This window comes from Tachyglossus aculeatus, chromosome 11 (genome assembly GCF_015852505.1).
Source record: "Tachyglossus aculeatus isolate mTacAcu1 chromosome 11, mTacAcu1.pri, whole genome shotgun sequence".
NCBI classification, from domain to species: domain Eukaryota; kingdom Metazoa; phylum Chordata; class Mammalia; order Monotremata; family Tachyglossidae; genus Tachyglossus; species Tachyglossus aculeatus.
In genome coordinates, this window is record NC_052076.1 from 37031782 (window position 1) to 37046389 (window position 14608).

At 55.9% G+C, this 14608-nt stretch overlaps 1 protein-coding gene across 1 annotated transcript; it reads right to left on the reverse strand.

Moving 5' to 3' along the window:
• Window positions 1-411: 411 nt before the first annotated feature.
• Window positions 412-10011, reverse strand: BICDL2 (BICD family like cargo adaptor 2). Its single transcript, XM_038754764.1, has 9 exons — window positions 9712-10011; window positions 7965-8180; window positions 7693-7809; window positions 6605-6751; window positions 3499-3693; window positions 2551-2703; window positions 1837-1967; window positions 1342-1462; window positions 412-588 (listed from the first exon to the last, which is right to left on the reverse strand). Exons 1-9 carry the CDS (start codon window positions 10009-10011, stop codon window positions 412-414), a joined length of 1557 nt encoding a protein of 518 aa, XP_038610692.1.
• Between the last annotated feature and the right edge of the window lie 4597 nt (window positions 10012-14608).

The window sequence follows — 14608 nt, forward strand, 5'->3', positions numbered from 1 at the left end:
ACTGTGCCGGTTCGACCTCACCTGAAGGGATCTTCCCCTCTCCTGCCATTACCCTATTATCCCCGGAGAATCCACCCCACCCTTGATGCCTTTTTAGAGGCTCTTCCTGCCTCCCTCTTTGGTGACCTGTGATTTTTGTCCCATCCTCTACCCTGGACTTCAGCTTCCTCCCTCTGATCAGTGACTTGATGTCCCCTTGCTGACCCTCCCTGGGTTCCTCTCCTGGAGGTCACCCCACAGAACGTGGCTATGCACCTCAGCCCCTTCCTAAAGAACAGCCCCCCTAACCCCACCCTGCCCCAGTGGCCATAGGCTCCTCCCTGTTCCAGAAGCAAGCACCTCCATCACACCGCGCTGCTTGAGGCCGTCCCTCGGGCTCCACTCCCGGGTCTGGGGCGGGGGCCTGCCCATCTATGTCCTTCTGAAGAGGCTGGTCAGGAAGCGCCCAGCACCCCCGGCGCCGGGGCCTCTGTGGAGGGAGAAGCGTGTCCCTCCCCTGGCTGAGGCGGAGCGGGCTGCGGGGGCCGCGCTCAGCTCCTTCTGCCGCTGTAAATGCAGCTGCTGCCCGATCACCACTTGCATGTCATCCTGCAGAAAGGGAGGGCGTCAGCCTTGACACAAGCGGCCCTCCTGCCAGCCTCCCCAGCTTGACACTGTGGAGCCCATTGGTCCTGAGAGTCACCCATGTCTCCCCACCTCCCCTCAGAGCATCTTAAACATGGCCCCAGCTCTCCAACAGCCTCTTCGGATACCCCCAGGGTTGTGCCACCCCACCCTAGTCTCTCCGGAGTCCCCATCCTGTCCCCTGGCAGTGCTGTAGGCCTCTCCCCCTGTGGACCCCATCCCCTAAGCCAGACTTTGTGCTCTGCCTCCCGTGAATCAGGTTTCCAACCCCCTACCCCAACGCAGCCTGGCTCAGTGGAAAGAGCCCGGGCTTTGGAGTCAGAGGTCATGGGTTCAAATGCCAGCTCTGCCAATTTTCAGCTGTGTGACTTTGGGGAAGTCACTTCACTTCTCTGGGCCTCAGTTACCTCATCTGTAAAATGGGGATTAAGACTGTCAACCCCCCGTGGGACAACCTGATCACCTTGTATCCCCCCAGTGCTTAAAACAGTGCTTTGCACTTAGTGAGCGCTTAACAATAATAATAATGATGATGGCATTTGTTAGTGCTTACTATGTGTAAAGCACTGTTCTAAGTGCTGGGGAGGTTACAAGGTGATCAGGTTGTCCCACAGGGGGCTCACAGTCAATCCCCATTTTACAGATGAGGGAACTGAGGCCCAGAGAAGTTAATATTACCCCACCTCTGCCCTTAATCCCGGGGGTCCCCTCCCTTACCTGCCAGGCCTCCAGTTCCTGAGACAGGGCCACTTTCTGGCGAATGGCCCGGAGGAGCACGCGGGAAAGAGAATCCCTTTCCAGGGAGACCCGGGAGAGCTCCAGGGATAGTGTCAGAGACCTGGAGGGAATGGGAGAGGGACAGAGGGCAGGGAGATGAGGAGCAGGAACTGGCACAGAAAGAGACCACCCCCCCAGGGGGAGGAGGGGCAGGAACTGGCCACAGACGGGAGGGCAGAGGGCCGGCCAGCCAGCGCCAAATCCTCCAGTCTGTGAGGCGAGAACTCCCATTTGGGAGTAGATGGGATGAGGGAATGGCAGCGAGAGGCAGATTCCTAGAAACTTCTCAGAGGAAGAGATGGTGACTCATGGGCTTAATTTCAGAAGGCGACAAGGATATCTGGGTCCAGACAAGGTAAGCAGTGGCCTGGGTCTCTGGGTCCCGCCGCAGAATGGTGGTGGGGAGGGGAGGAAGAGGAGAAAGCACACGCTCACTTGTTCACGGCCTCGTCCCGATCGGAGAGGGCTCCGCTCAGAGCCGATTCAGGGTCCTCCTCGCCCCGCAGTTCCTTCTGCCTGTGCAGCTCCTCCCGCAGAGCCCGCAGCTCCTCACGCTGAAGAGACACCTGGGGCCGGAAGAGAAGGAAGGGGCTCAGACTGGGGATGGTCTGCTCCAAGATGCCCTCCTCCCCTCCCCAAACAGTCTTCTCAAAATCCCAACTTCCCATTCCTCCCCTGGGACCCAGGCCCCTTTCTCCCAGCACCAGTTCCCCTCCATCCATCTTGCCCCTCAGCCCCCATCCTTTCCCACCGCCCCTGGCTTTTCCCCACCTCCCTCGGCCTCTTCCCCAAACAGTCTTCTCAAAATCCAAGATTCTCACTCTTCCCTTGGGACCCAGGCCCCTGTTTCCCTGCACCAGTTCCCCTCCATCCATCTTGCCCCTCAGCCCCCATCCTTTCCCACCGCCCCTGGCTTTTCCCCGCCTCCCTCGGCCTCCTCCCCAAAGTCTTCTCAAAATCCAAGATTCCCACTCCTCCCTTGGGACCCAGGCCCCCTTCTCCCAGCACCAGTTCCCCTCCCTCCATCATGTCCCTCAGCCCTCATCCTTTCCCACCGCCCCTGGCTTTTTGCCACCTCCCTCGGCCTCCTCCCCGAAGTCTCAGGCCCCATTCCCCTTCCCAGAAGTGCTGGCCCTTGACTTGGGTCACCTCATTCTGCAGTCTCTCCACCTCCACTTCTTTTTCCTCTAACATTTCCCTGGGGCTCAGAGAGGCTTTCTTCTTGGGGGGCTCCGTCTCCTCCTCTTGGGGAGACAGTGGGGGTGGAGTCTCCACCTCCTGAGTCTCAGAGGAGGGGGTAGGCTGAGGCAAAGGAGAAACTCATATTGGTCCAAGAGGAGGAGGGGCATGGGGCAATACAGTTTATTTCCTGCTCCCCCCACCCCACCCTCCCTCCCTCCTGGGGCACTGTTTGTGGGAAAGGGGAGATTGGGAGGGGTGAATTCAAAAATTACTCTTCTCATCATCATCATCATCATCATCATCAACAATCGTATTGAGTGCTTACTATGTGCAGAGCACTGTACTAAGCGCTTGGGAAGCACAAATTGGCAACACATAGAGACAGTCCCTACCCAACAGTGGGCTCACAGTCTAAAAGGGGAAGACAGAGAACAAAACCAAACATACTAACAAAATAGAATAGATACGTACAAATAAATAAATAAATAGAGTAAAAAATATGTACAAACATCTCCTCTAGATGTAAGCTCATTGCGGGCAGGGAATGCGTCTACCAACTCTGTTATATTGTACTCTTCCAGGCGCTTAGCACAGTGCTCTGTACAAAGTAAGTGCTCAGTAAATGCGATTGATTGATCAGTCTGCTGAACTCCTGGGCAGCAGCGCCGTGGCTACTATGTTCACAGGGAAGGAGATTGAGACTGTTGGTTATAGGAAGTCTTGGCATTTCTGTCTTTCCCCCCTCCTCTTCCCCACCCCCATCCCCCAGATCCCCAATAATCAACTGGGGAATTCTGTAGGGTTTCTGTCGAGGAACCCCCGCCACCGTCCTCCCTCCCAGTCACATGCATGAGGGTGGGCAGGAAAGACAGATGGCTCTGGGTGAGTTGGGGTCCTGGGTCAACGCCCGAAGGCTGGGCTCACCCGAGGGTCGGCCGGAAGCTGCGGGACCCCCTCGTCGTCCGCGCTCCGGGCGAGCTCGGACCGCAGAGAGGCCACCGACACATCCGAGTCCTGCAGCCGCGACTCCTCTTCCAGCTCCGACACACGGCGCTGCAGCCGGCGGAGGGAGGACAGAGCCTCCCTGGCTTCCGAGCGGGCCCTCTCCAGCTAAGAGGGAGGAGGAGGGGGCATCCAGGTGGGGTCTGGGGGCAGTGGGGCAGGAATCCCACCAGGCCCGAACCCGCCAGGATCCTCCTCCTGCTCCTCACCCCATTCCATCCCTCCCAGGCCCAGCAAGTGGCACCTACAGCCCGGCAGCCTGGGTGAGAGGGCGGTGCCAGGGGCAGTGCCAGGGGGTGGGAAGAATCCAGAACGGTGGGAATCGGGGCCCGGAGACGGGAGCCAGAGTCCAGATCGGGGAGCCGGAGATGTGGCTGAAAGGCACCCGGCCTCTGGGCGAGGGAAGGGGCTGCCAGCCGGGAGGCGGGCACGGCGAGGCTGCTCTACTCCAACCCACGCTGGTTCTTCTCTTAATAATAATGATGGTATGTGTTAAGCGCTTACTATGTGCAAAGCCCCGTTCTAAGCGCTGGGGAGGTTACAGGGTGATCAGGTTGTCCCACGGGGGGCTCACGGTCTTTTAATCCCCATTTTCCAGATGAGGCCCAGAGAAGTGAAGGGACTCGCCCAAAGTCACACAGCTGACAGTTGGCGGAGCCGGGATTTGAACCCGTGACCTCTGACTCCCAAGCCCGGGCTCTTTCCACTGAGCCACGCTGCTTCTCTTGGGAGCAGGAGGTAGGTGAGGCAGAGCGAAGGGGGGAAGCAGGCTTTTGGGCCCCATGGGCTGAGGGCAGCGGGGAGCAGCATTAAGTGAACAGAGCACCGGCTTGGGAGTCAGCAGGTTGTGGGTTCATTCATTTATTCAATCGTATTTATTGAGCGCTTACTGTGTGCAGAGCACTGGGCTAAGCGCTTGGGGAGCACAAATCGGCAACAGATAGACGGTCCCTACCCGACAACGGGCTCACAGTCTAGAAGGGGGAGAATCCCACTCTAATTGCCCCCGTGGCTCAGTGGAAAGAGCCCGGGTTTGGGAGTCAGAGGTCGTGGGTTCTAATCCCGCCTCCACCACTTGTCAGCTGGGTGACTTTGGGCAAGTCACTTCACTTCTCTGCAGTGCCTCAGTTCCCTCATCTGGAAAATGAGGATGAAGACTGTGAGTCCCACGTGGGACAACCTGATGATCCTGTATCTACCCCAGTGCTTAGAACAGTGCTTGGCACATAGTAAGCGCTTAACAAATGCCATTATTATCAGCGCTTAGAACAGTGCTTTGCACATAGTAAGTGCTTAATAAATGCCATCATCATCATCATCATGATTAATCCCACCCTGCCACTTGTCTGCTGTGTGGCCTTGGGCACGTCACAACTTCCCCGTGCCTCTGTTACCTCATCTGTAAAATGGGGGTGAAGACTGTGAGCCTCCCGTGGGACAACCCGATCACCTTGTAACCTCCCCAGCGCTTAGAACAGTGCTTTGCACATAGTAAGCGCTTAACAAATACCAACATTAGTATTATTATTATTATTCCCAGTGCTTCCGTTAACTCATCTGTAAAATGGGGATTAAGACTGTGAGCCCCATGCGGGACAGGGACTGTATCCGACCCAGTTTGCTTGCATTCAACCAGCTCTTAGTACAGTGTCTGGAGCATAGTAAGCGCCTAACAAATATCACAATTATTATTATTAACAGGGAGATGAACGAGGTTCAGCTTTGGACGGAGGGAGTGGGATGGAGCAGACAGGGAATGCTAAGCTAGGGGGGTCGTTCACAAATAGATCAGCCGGCCCCAGGTCAGTCCAGAGCCATCTTAGTCTCTCCAGGAGTCCCCCACCTCCCTCCAGAATCTGCTCTCTTCACGACCCCCCTACATTGCTCTCCAGCTGCACGGACCCCCGGATCAGGAGAGTGGGGGGCAGTCGGGTTGAAAAATATTGGGGTTGATGAGGAGCCAAGGTTTTTTTTTGTTCCCCAGTGGTATTTGTTAAGCCCTTACTAGTTGCCAGGCACTGAACTAAGCACTGGGGTAGTGACAAGCAAATCGAGTTGGACACAATCCCTGTCCCACGTGGGGCTCGCAGTCTCAATCCCCATTTTACAGATAATAATAATAATGATGATGGCATTTGTTAAGCGCTTACTATGTGCAAAGCACTATTCTAAGCTCTTGGGGGGGATACAATGTGATCAAGTTGTCCCACGTGGGGCTCACAGTCTTAATCCCCATTTTTACAGATGAGGTAACGGAGGCTCAGAGAAGTTAAGTGACTCGCCCAAGGTCACACAGCAGACTTGTGGTGGAGCCGGGATTCGAACCCCCGACCTCTGACTCCAAAGCCCGGGCTCTTTCCACCGAGCCACGCTGCTTCTCACTAATGACTGGCGCTCCCCATAGGGGAATCGAACCCCGGTCTCCCGCTTGACAGGCGGCGATACTTACCACTAACTGAGGCCCAGAGAAGTGAAGCGACGAGCCCAAGATAATAATAATAATAATGATAGCATTTATTAAGCGCTTACTATGTGCAAAGCACTGTTCTAAGCGCTGGGGAGGTTACAAGGTGATCAGGTTGTCCCACGGGGGGCTCCCAGGCTTCATCCCCATTTGACAGATGAGGGAACTGAGGCCCAGAGAAGCGAAGTGACCTGCCCGAAGTCACCCAGCTGACAGTTGGCGGAGCCGGGATTTGAACCCACGACCTCTGACTCCAAAGCCAGGGCTCTTTCCACTGAGCCACGCTGCTTCTCTAGGATCTAAGATCACACAGCAGGCAAGTGGCCGAGCTGGGATGAGAACCCAAGTCTCCGGCCTCTCAGTCCCAAGCTCTACGCACTGGGCCATGCTGCTTCTCACCTTCTGCCCCCTCCTTCCTCCCAGAACTCCGGCTCCCACTGCGGTCCCCCCCGACGTCCAACCCCGCCAGGAGCGAGCGGCCTCTCACCTCCGAACTCCGGCTCCCACTGTGGTCCCCCTGACGTCCAACCCCGCCAGGAGCGAGCGGCCTCTCACCTCCATACTGTGCTCGTGCCTCTCCCGCCTCAACAGCAGCAGCTCCTCGTGCAGGGCCTGCACGCGGCTCCGGGCCTGCTCCGCCTCCTCCCTCAGAGCCCTGACCTGTCCCTCCAAGTCCTGCCTCCGGAACTGCAGCATCTGGTTCTGGGGAGCAGCCAAGGGGAAGCCGGGCTAGCCCCTGGGAGTTTCCTTTCCCTGTCATCATCATCATCATCAATCGTATTTATTGAGCGCTTACTATGTGCACAGCACTGTACTAAGCACTTGGGAAGTACAAATTGGCAACACATAGAGACAGTCCCTACCCAACAGTGGGCTCACAGTCTAAAAGGGGGAGACAGAGAACAGAACCAAACATACCAACAAAATAAAATAAATAGGATAGATATGTACAGGTAAAATAGAGTAATAAATATGTACAACCATATATACATATATACAGGTGCTGTGGGGAAGGGAAGGAGGTAAGATGGGGGGATGGAGAGGGGGACGAGGGGGAGAGGAAGGAAGGGGCTCAGTCTGGGAAGGCCTCCTGGAGGAGGTGAGCTCTCAGCAGGGCCTTGAAGGGAGGAAGAGAGCTAGCTTGGCGGATGGGCAGAGGGAGGGCATTCCAGGCCCGGGGGATGACGTGGGCCGGGGGTCGATGGCGGGACAGGCGAGAACGAGGTACGGGGAGGAGATTAGCGGCAGAGGAGCGGAGGGTGCGGGCTGGGCTGGAGAAGGAGAGAAGGGAGGTGAGGTGGGGGGGGGGGGGCGAGGTGATGGACATTCTTGAAGCCCAGGGTGAGGAGTTTCTGCCTGATGCGCAGATTGATCAGTAGCCATTGGAGGTTTTTGAGGAGGGGAGTAATATGCCCAGAGCGTTTCTGGACAAAGATAATCCGGGCAGCAGCATGAAGTATGGATTGAAGTGGAGAGAGACACGAGGATGGGAGATGAGAGAGAAGGCTGGTGCAGCAGTCCAGATGGGATAGGATGAGAGCTTGAATGAGCAGGGTAGCGGTTTGGATGGAGAGGAAAGGGCGTATCAAAGTGGCTCTAGCTGCCCTCTCTCCCTCCTCCCAGCTGGCAGCCCTGGCCCTTACCTCTCCCTGCAGGCTCTCCAGCTGGGCTCTCAGCTCCGTGCCCACCAACACCTGGGCCTGGTGCTCTCCGTGTAGGCTGCTCAGCTCCTTCTGCAGCTCCTGCTCCAACCGGGAGGCCTGGGGGAGCCCATGTTGGACAGGAACAGAAGGGGACAAAGTCCAGGACGGTCCCAGCCCCTCCGCTCCCATCCCCCAGTGTCAGCGCTGGACTCTGCGGATGCTGCCCTCTCCTTGCCCACCCCCACCCCCCCCCAGTTCCCCTGGCATCCTACCTGTGCCAGCTGCTCACTCAGCCTCAGGTTCTGCTCACTGAGCTCTCCCAGGGCCCGGGCTCGCTCCCGCCCGCTGTCCCGCTGCTCAGAGCGCCGCTCCCCGAGCTGGGCCTGCAGCGCGGCCACATCACCCTCCAGCTCCCCGGCCCGGGCCTCCCACTCGGCGCCCCGAGCCGCCAGCCCGCGCCGCAGCTCGTGGTTCTCCTGCTGGAGCCGCTGCAGGGTCAGAGGGGAACGAGCACGCGGGATCCATCGGTTACGGGCTCAGGGCGGAAGGCCGGAGGGGGCGAGGAAGCCACTGCCTGGGATGGGGAGGGTGTCACGGGGTCGGAGAGGGAGGCTGGAAGGGGAGAGGAAGCCACTGTCTCCGTCGGGGTGGTCACGGGTTGGGGGGAGAGACCCTCGGGGGTCGCGACATCAGGGCAGGCTCAGGAGAGACCCAGGGCCTGCAAAGCACTAGGGGTCTGTAAAGGATGGGCAGGTCGGGGAGATGGGCAATGTCTAGGGAAGGGGATCGTGGTGGGTTTGGTCCCCCATGGGGGCAGGGGAGCGAGGGGGTCTCACCTTAGGCTTCTTCCTGCCCCTGGGTCGTAACCGTCGACGCCGGCGCCTCAGCCCTGCGCTGCCCCCTCGGCCCTTCCCTCCCCTCCCCATCTGCCCTGTCTGCTTCCCGACCTCCTTTCCTACTCTTCCACTCACCCTCCTGCTCAGGCACTGGCTTGCCCACTCTCTCTGCAGTCTCTTGTCTCCCCTCTCCTCTTTTCCTGTCCCTCTTCCCTTCTCTCAGTCTTCAGACGCTTTCCTCTCTCTCCATTATCTTTCCTTTGGATCGTTTCTTCTCTTTCCCTTCTGCCTTTTTTTGCCTTTTGTCTCTTCCTTTGCTCCCCTCTAATTACCCCCTTTCCCCTGCCCCACCCAGCAACTCAGGCCTCTGCCCTTCCCCTAAACCTGTCTGACCGGCAGAGTGACGCTCTCTGCCCTTCCCAGACTCCTGTGGTCGGAGGTGGGAAGACTCGGATGCTTGGGTTCCATGTGAGTGGTGTGTATGTGTGTATGGTGAGGGGCAGGAGAGCAAAATAATAATAATGATGGCATTTATTAAGCACTTACTATGTGCATAGCACTGTTCTAAGCACTGGGGAGGTTACAAGGTGATCAGGTTGTCCCACAGGGGGCTCACAGTCTTCATCCCCATCTTACAGATGAGGGAACTGAGGCCCATAGAAGTGAAGTGACTTGCCCAAAGTCATACAGCTAATTGGCAGAGCTGGGATTTGAACCCATGACCTCTGACTCCAAAGCCCGGGCCCTTTCCACTGAGCCACGCTGAAACTTTGAAGCTGATCAGGACAGTTGAGAGGTGTCTGGGTCTCTTGGGCAAGAAAAGCAGCGTGGCTCGGTGGAAAGAGCCCGGGCTTTGGAGTCAGAGGTCAGGGGTTCAAATCCCGGCTCTGCCAACTGTCAGCAGTGTGACTTTGGGCGAGTCACTTTACTTCTCTGGGCCTCGGTTACCTCATCTGTCAAATAGGGATTAAAACTGTGAGCCCCCACCTTGGGACAACCTGATCACCTTGTAATCTCCCCAGTGCTTAGAACAGTGCTTTGCAGATGGTAAGTGCTTAACAAATACCATCCAAAAAAAAAAATGAAGACTGGGCCAGAGGAAGGGAGGGAGGGAGGTCCGATTTGGGGGACCCAGAAGTCTGGATCTGGGGGGAGCTGGAGCTCTGCGGGGTAGCAGGCTCACCTCCTCCCTCTCAGCGTGCTGGGCGGAGAGGGACTCCAGGGTTCGGTTCAGCTCCTCATTCCGTTCGAGCAGCATCTTGCCCAGCTCAGCGGCCAGCAGCAGGTCCTTCTCCTTGCGCTGCAGGAGCACAGCCAGGTCCTCGGGCTCTTCGGCCTCGCTCCCCCCGGGGGACCCCGCAGGTCTCCCCAAGAACGAGTCGTGCCTCTCCAGCACGAAGGGGAAAAAGCCGTCGTCCGTGCTGGGGGAGATGCCCCCCGAGAGCAGCCCGGAAGTGAAGTGGGGATCGTCGGGGGAGCTCATGGTGGCTCAGAGTTGGCGGGGCATCTGGGGGAGAGGGAGAGAGCTGGGGAGACCCCGGTCCAGCCAACCAGCCCTCCCCAGGCCCAGCCTGCCCAGTCCACATCATTCCCGGGCATCATGCCCCTTGGGGAACCCAGGCATCCTCTGAGTCCCCCTCTCTCCTTTCCCAAGCACCCTGCCCCTCAATCTCTAATTCTTTTCCTGCTGCCCCCTCCCCTCCATTATCCCTGCCGACCCGTCAAGGGCCATCCAATCCCTCACTCTCATACATACACACACACACACTCACCCCATCCAAAACCAAACTCTGGGGCCTTTGGTGATTAATATAACGCTTCTGCCCTAGAGAACATTCTTCCTGCCTGCCTTTTCCCCTCTCCCCGGACCCTGGAGCCAAGCTACCCTTGGCCCATAAAGGGCTAATGGTGTGTGTGTGTGCTTGTCCTGTTCCCCATTACTGTCCCTGGGGGGGGGGGGGGAAACTGAGGCACGGGGAAGGAACCCGGGCACCCTGCCTTCAGGCCTTGATTCTCCCTTCTCAGCTCTCCCGGGGCCCAGCCGTCGTCACCAACAGGCTCTCCTCTCCCAGCCTCCTGGCCTCCCAGCCCACCCCTACAAATGCCCTCTCCCCGCTGCCCCAAGAGATGGGCACCCGGGCTGTCCAGCCTCCAGCTCCCCTCGCAGAATCCCAGGCCCCCCCAAGGCGGGGTAACTGGTTGTACTGGGATATGGCTGCTGGTTTCTGTTTACTTCCTGGGCCCCACCCCTGGGGACCACACAGGGAAGCCTCTGTTCCCCAGCTCTCCCTGCCTCGATCGTCCCTCCTTCCTGCTCCTCTCTGTCCCTGAGTGGGAGGGGGCCTCTTTCCGGGGTCCCTCTCGCCCCCCCAAACCTCCCATCCCTCTCCTTTCCCCCTCCCACACTTCCCATGACTTTCTCCCACCTTTGCCACCTAGTCCCTGATCCCGTATTCTTTTCCCACTGCAGGGCTTGGCTGGGCCTCCTGATGTCCAACCCAACTCTCCCCAACGACTCCTCGTCCAGAACCGAAGCGTCCCGCTCCTTCTCTCTTGTCACCCTTCCTCCCTCCACCCGCCGCTTTCCATCCGAAACTCCAATTCCTGGTCCCGGGCCTTGCTCCAGAGACCCCCTTCCCTTCCCCAAACAGAGGCATCCTCTTCCCAGTGGTGGTCACTTTGGGTCCAAACCCCCTCCTTCCCTGTCCGGCCCCACTGAGGGCCTTCGCTCAGATCACTAAACCCTCTCTCCCCTCGCAGAACCAGAGGTTCTTTTCTGGGCCCTACCTGGAGGAGGTGGGCCGGGGGGTCGTCCCCCCTATCCTTGCGTGCTTCCCATTGCTCGCTTTCTGGCTGCCCGTCCAGCTGTCCGGTCCCGGCGGTTTGGCTCTTCTCTTCCGGAGGCGGGACCAGGTGAGCAGCAGCCAGGTGTGCCAGGGCGGAGGAGAAGGGGAGGTGCCCTCTGCTGAAAGGAACGGCACAGGGCGTCTGCAACAGGTGTCAGCTCCAGAAAAATAATAATAATAATAATAATAATAACATTTATTAAGCGCTTACTACATGCAAAGCACTGTTCTAAGCGCTGGGGAAGTTACAAGGTGATCTCCCCCCTTCTAGTCTGTGAGCCCGCTGTTGGGTAGGGGCCGTCTCTATATGTTGCCAACTTGGACTTCCCAAGCGCTTAGTCCAGTGCTCTGCACACAGTAAGCGCTCAATAAATACGACTGAATGAATGAATGAATCATCATCAATCGTATTTATCGAGCGCTTACTGTGTGCAGAGCACTGGACTAAGCGCTTGGGAAGTACAAGTAGGCAACGTATAGAAACAGTCCCTACCCAGCAGTGGGCTCACAGTCTGAAAGGGGGAGACAGAGCACAAAACCAAACACACTAACAAAATAAAATAAATAAAATAGATATGGACTAGTAAAATAAATAAATAGAGTAATAAATATCACCATCAATCGTATTTATTGAGCGCTTACTGTGTGCCGAGCACTGTACTAAGCGCTTGGGATGAATGAATGAATGAATCAGGTTGTCCCACGGGGGGCTCACAGTCTTCATCCCCGTTTTCCAGATGAGGGAAATGAGAAGTGGAAGTGACTCGCCCAAAGTCACCCAGCCGAGCCGGGATTAGAACCCATGACCTCTGACTCCAAAGCCCGGGCTCTTTCCACTGAGCCACGCTGCTTCTCCCCGCTGAACCCAAGCACCACAAATAATAATGATGATGGCATTAAGCGCTTACTATGTGCAAAGCACTGTTCTAAGCGCTGGGGAGGTTACAAGGTGATCAGGTGGTCCCACGGGGGGCTCACAGTCTTCATCCCCATTTTACAGATGAGGCAGCTGAGGCCCAGAGAAGTAAAGTGACCTGCCCAAAGTCACACAGCTGGCAATTGGCGGAGCTGGGATTTGAACCCATGACCTCTGACTCCCAAGCTCTTTCCACTGAGCCAATAATCATGGTATTTGTTAAGCGTTTACTATGCGCCAATCACTGTTCTAAGCACTGGGGTAGATACAGGGTCATCAGGTTGTCCCACGTGGGGCTCACACTTTTAATCCCCATTTGACAGTTGAGGAGACTGAGGCACAGAGAATAATAATAATAATAATGCTGGCATTTGTTAAGCGCTTACTACCGTGGCTCCGTGGAAAGAGCCCGGGCTTGGGAGTCAGAGGTCGTGGGTTCTAATCCCGGCTCTGCCACTTGTCTGCTGTGTGACCTTGGGCAAGTCACTTCACTTCTCTGGGCCTCAGTTCCCTCATCTGTAAAATGGGGATTAACACTGTGAGCCCCAGGTGGGACAACCTGATGATCTTGTATCTACCCCAGTGCTTAGAACAGTGCTTGACACATAGCAAGCGCTTAACAAATACCACCGTTATTATTTATTATTATGTGCCAAGCACTGTTCTAAGCACTGGGGTAGATACAGGGTAATCAGGTTGTCCCACATGAGGCTCACAGTTTTAATTCCCATTTGACAGATGAGGTGACTGAGGCACAGAGAATAATAATAATAATGCTGGCATTTGTTAAGCGCTTACTACCATGGCTGAGCCCGGGCTTGGGAGTCAGAGGTCGTGGGTTCTAATCCCGGCTCTGCCACTCGTCTGCTGTGTGACCTTGGGCAAGTCACTTCACATCTCTGGGCCTCAGTTCCCTCATCTGTAAAATGGGGATTAACACTGTGAGCCCCAGGTTGTCCCACCTGGGAACAACCAGTGCTTGGCACATAGCAAGCGCTTAACAAATACCACCATTATTATTTATTATTACGTGCCAAGCACTGTTCTAAGCATTAGGATAAATACAGGGTAATCAGGTTGTCCCATGTGGGGCTCGCAGTTTTAATCCCCATTTGACAGATGAGGTGACTGAGGCCCAGAGAATAATAATAATAATAATGATAGCGTTCGTTAAGCGCTTACTATGTGACAAGCCCTGTTCGAAGCACGGGGAGGGGATACACGGTAATCAGGTTGTTCCACATGGGGCTCACAGTCTTGATCCCCATTTTACAGATGAGGTAAGTGAGGCCCAGAGAAGTGAAGTGACTTGCCCAAAAGTCACACAGCTGATAAGTGGCAGAGCCGGGATTAGAACCCGTGACCTCCGACTCCCAAGCCCGGGCTCTTTCTACTGAGCCCTGCCGCTTCAGCGGCTCTCACACGGCCAGACCCGGGACTAACCAGATCCAGAATCAGGTAGACGCAAATGGAGGACGTGCAGCTGTACCTCGGCCCAGCATGATAGCAGTGGCACATTGTGGTACGACGTACAATGAGGTAAGCACTGCAGCGTGGCTCAGTGGAAAGAACCCGGGCTCTGGAGTCAGAGGTCATGGGTTCAAATCCCGGCTCTGCCAAGTGTCAGCTGTGTGACTTTGGACAAGTCACTTCACTTCTCTGGGCCTCAGTTCCCTCATCTGTAAGATGGGGATGAAGACTGTGAGCCTGCTGTGGGACAACCTGATCACCTCATAACCTCCCCAGCGCTTAGAACAGTGCTTTGCACATAGTAAGTGCTTAATAAATGCCATTATCATTATTATTATTATTTGCCCCGAAAGATGTGGTGTCAGGAGAGGAATCCTGCTATATTTTCATAGGCACAGGAAGAAACAGCGTGACCGAGTGAAAAGAACCCGGGCTCTAATCCAGTCTCTACAGGGTACTTACTGTACATATTTATTACTCTATTTTATTAATGATGTGTGTATAGCTATAATTCTATTTATTCTCAGCCCTACTGAGAGCTCACCTCCGCCAGGAGGCCTTCCCAGACTGAGCCCCCTCCTCCCTCTCTCCATCCCCCCCACCTTCCTCCTTCCCATTTTATTAATGATGTGTATTAATGATGTGTATTAATTAATGCTGTGTATTAATTTTATTAATGATGTGTATTAATGATGTGTGTATATATATGTATATATATATATAAATATATATATGTATATATATGCCTATTAGAGAAGAAGCATGGCTCAGTGGAAAGAGCACGGGCTTTGGAGTCAGAGGTCATGGGTTCAAATCCTTGGCTCCTCCACATGTCTGCTGTGTGACCT

What these genes read in the sequence shown, in the direction of transcription:
- BICDL2 (XM_038754764.1), bottom strand. Translation starts at nt 10,011, where the DNA reads ATGAGCTCCCCCGACGATCCCCACTTCACTTCCGGGCTGCTCTCGGGG. An exon ending in AGCACGCTGAGAGGGAGGAG is followed by an intron (nt 8,181 to 9,711) that starts GTGAGCCTGCTA and finishes CTGACCCTGCAG; the next exon opens with CGGCTCCAGCAGGAGAACCA. An exon ending in CCGACCCTCGGGTGAGCCCA is followed by an intron (nt 2,704 to 3,498) that starts GCCTTCGGGCGT and finishes CCTTTGCCTCAG; the next exon opens with CCTACCCCCTCCTCTGAGAC.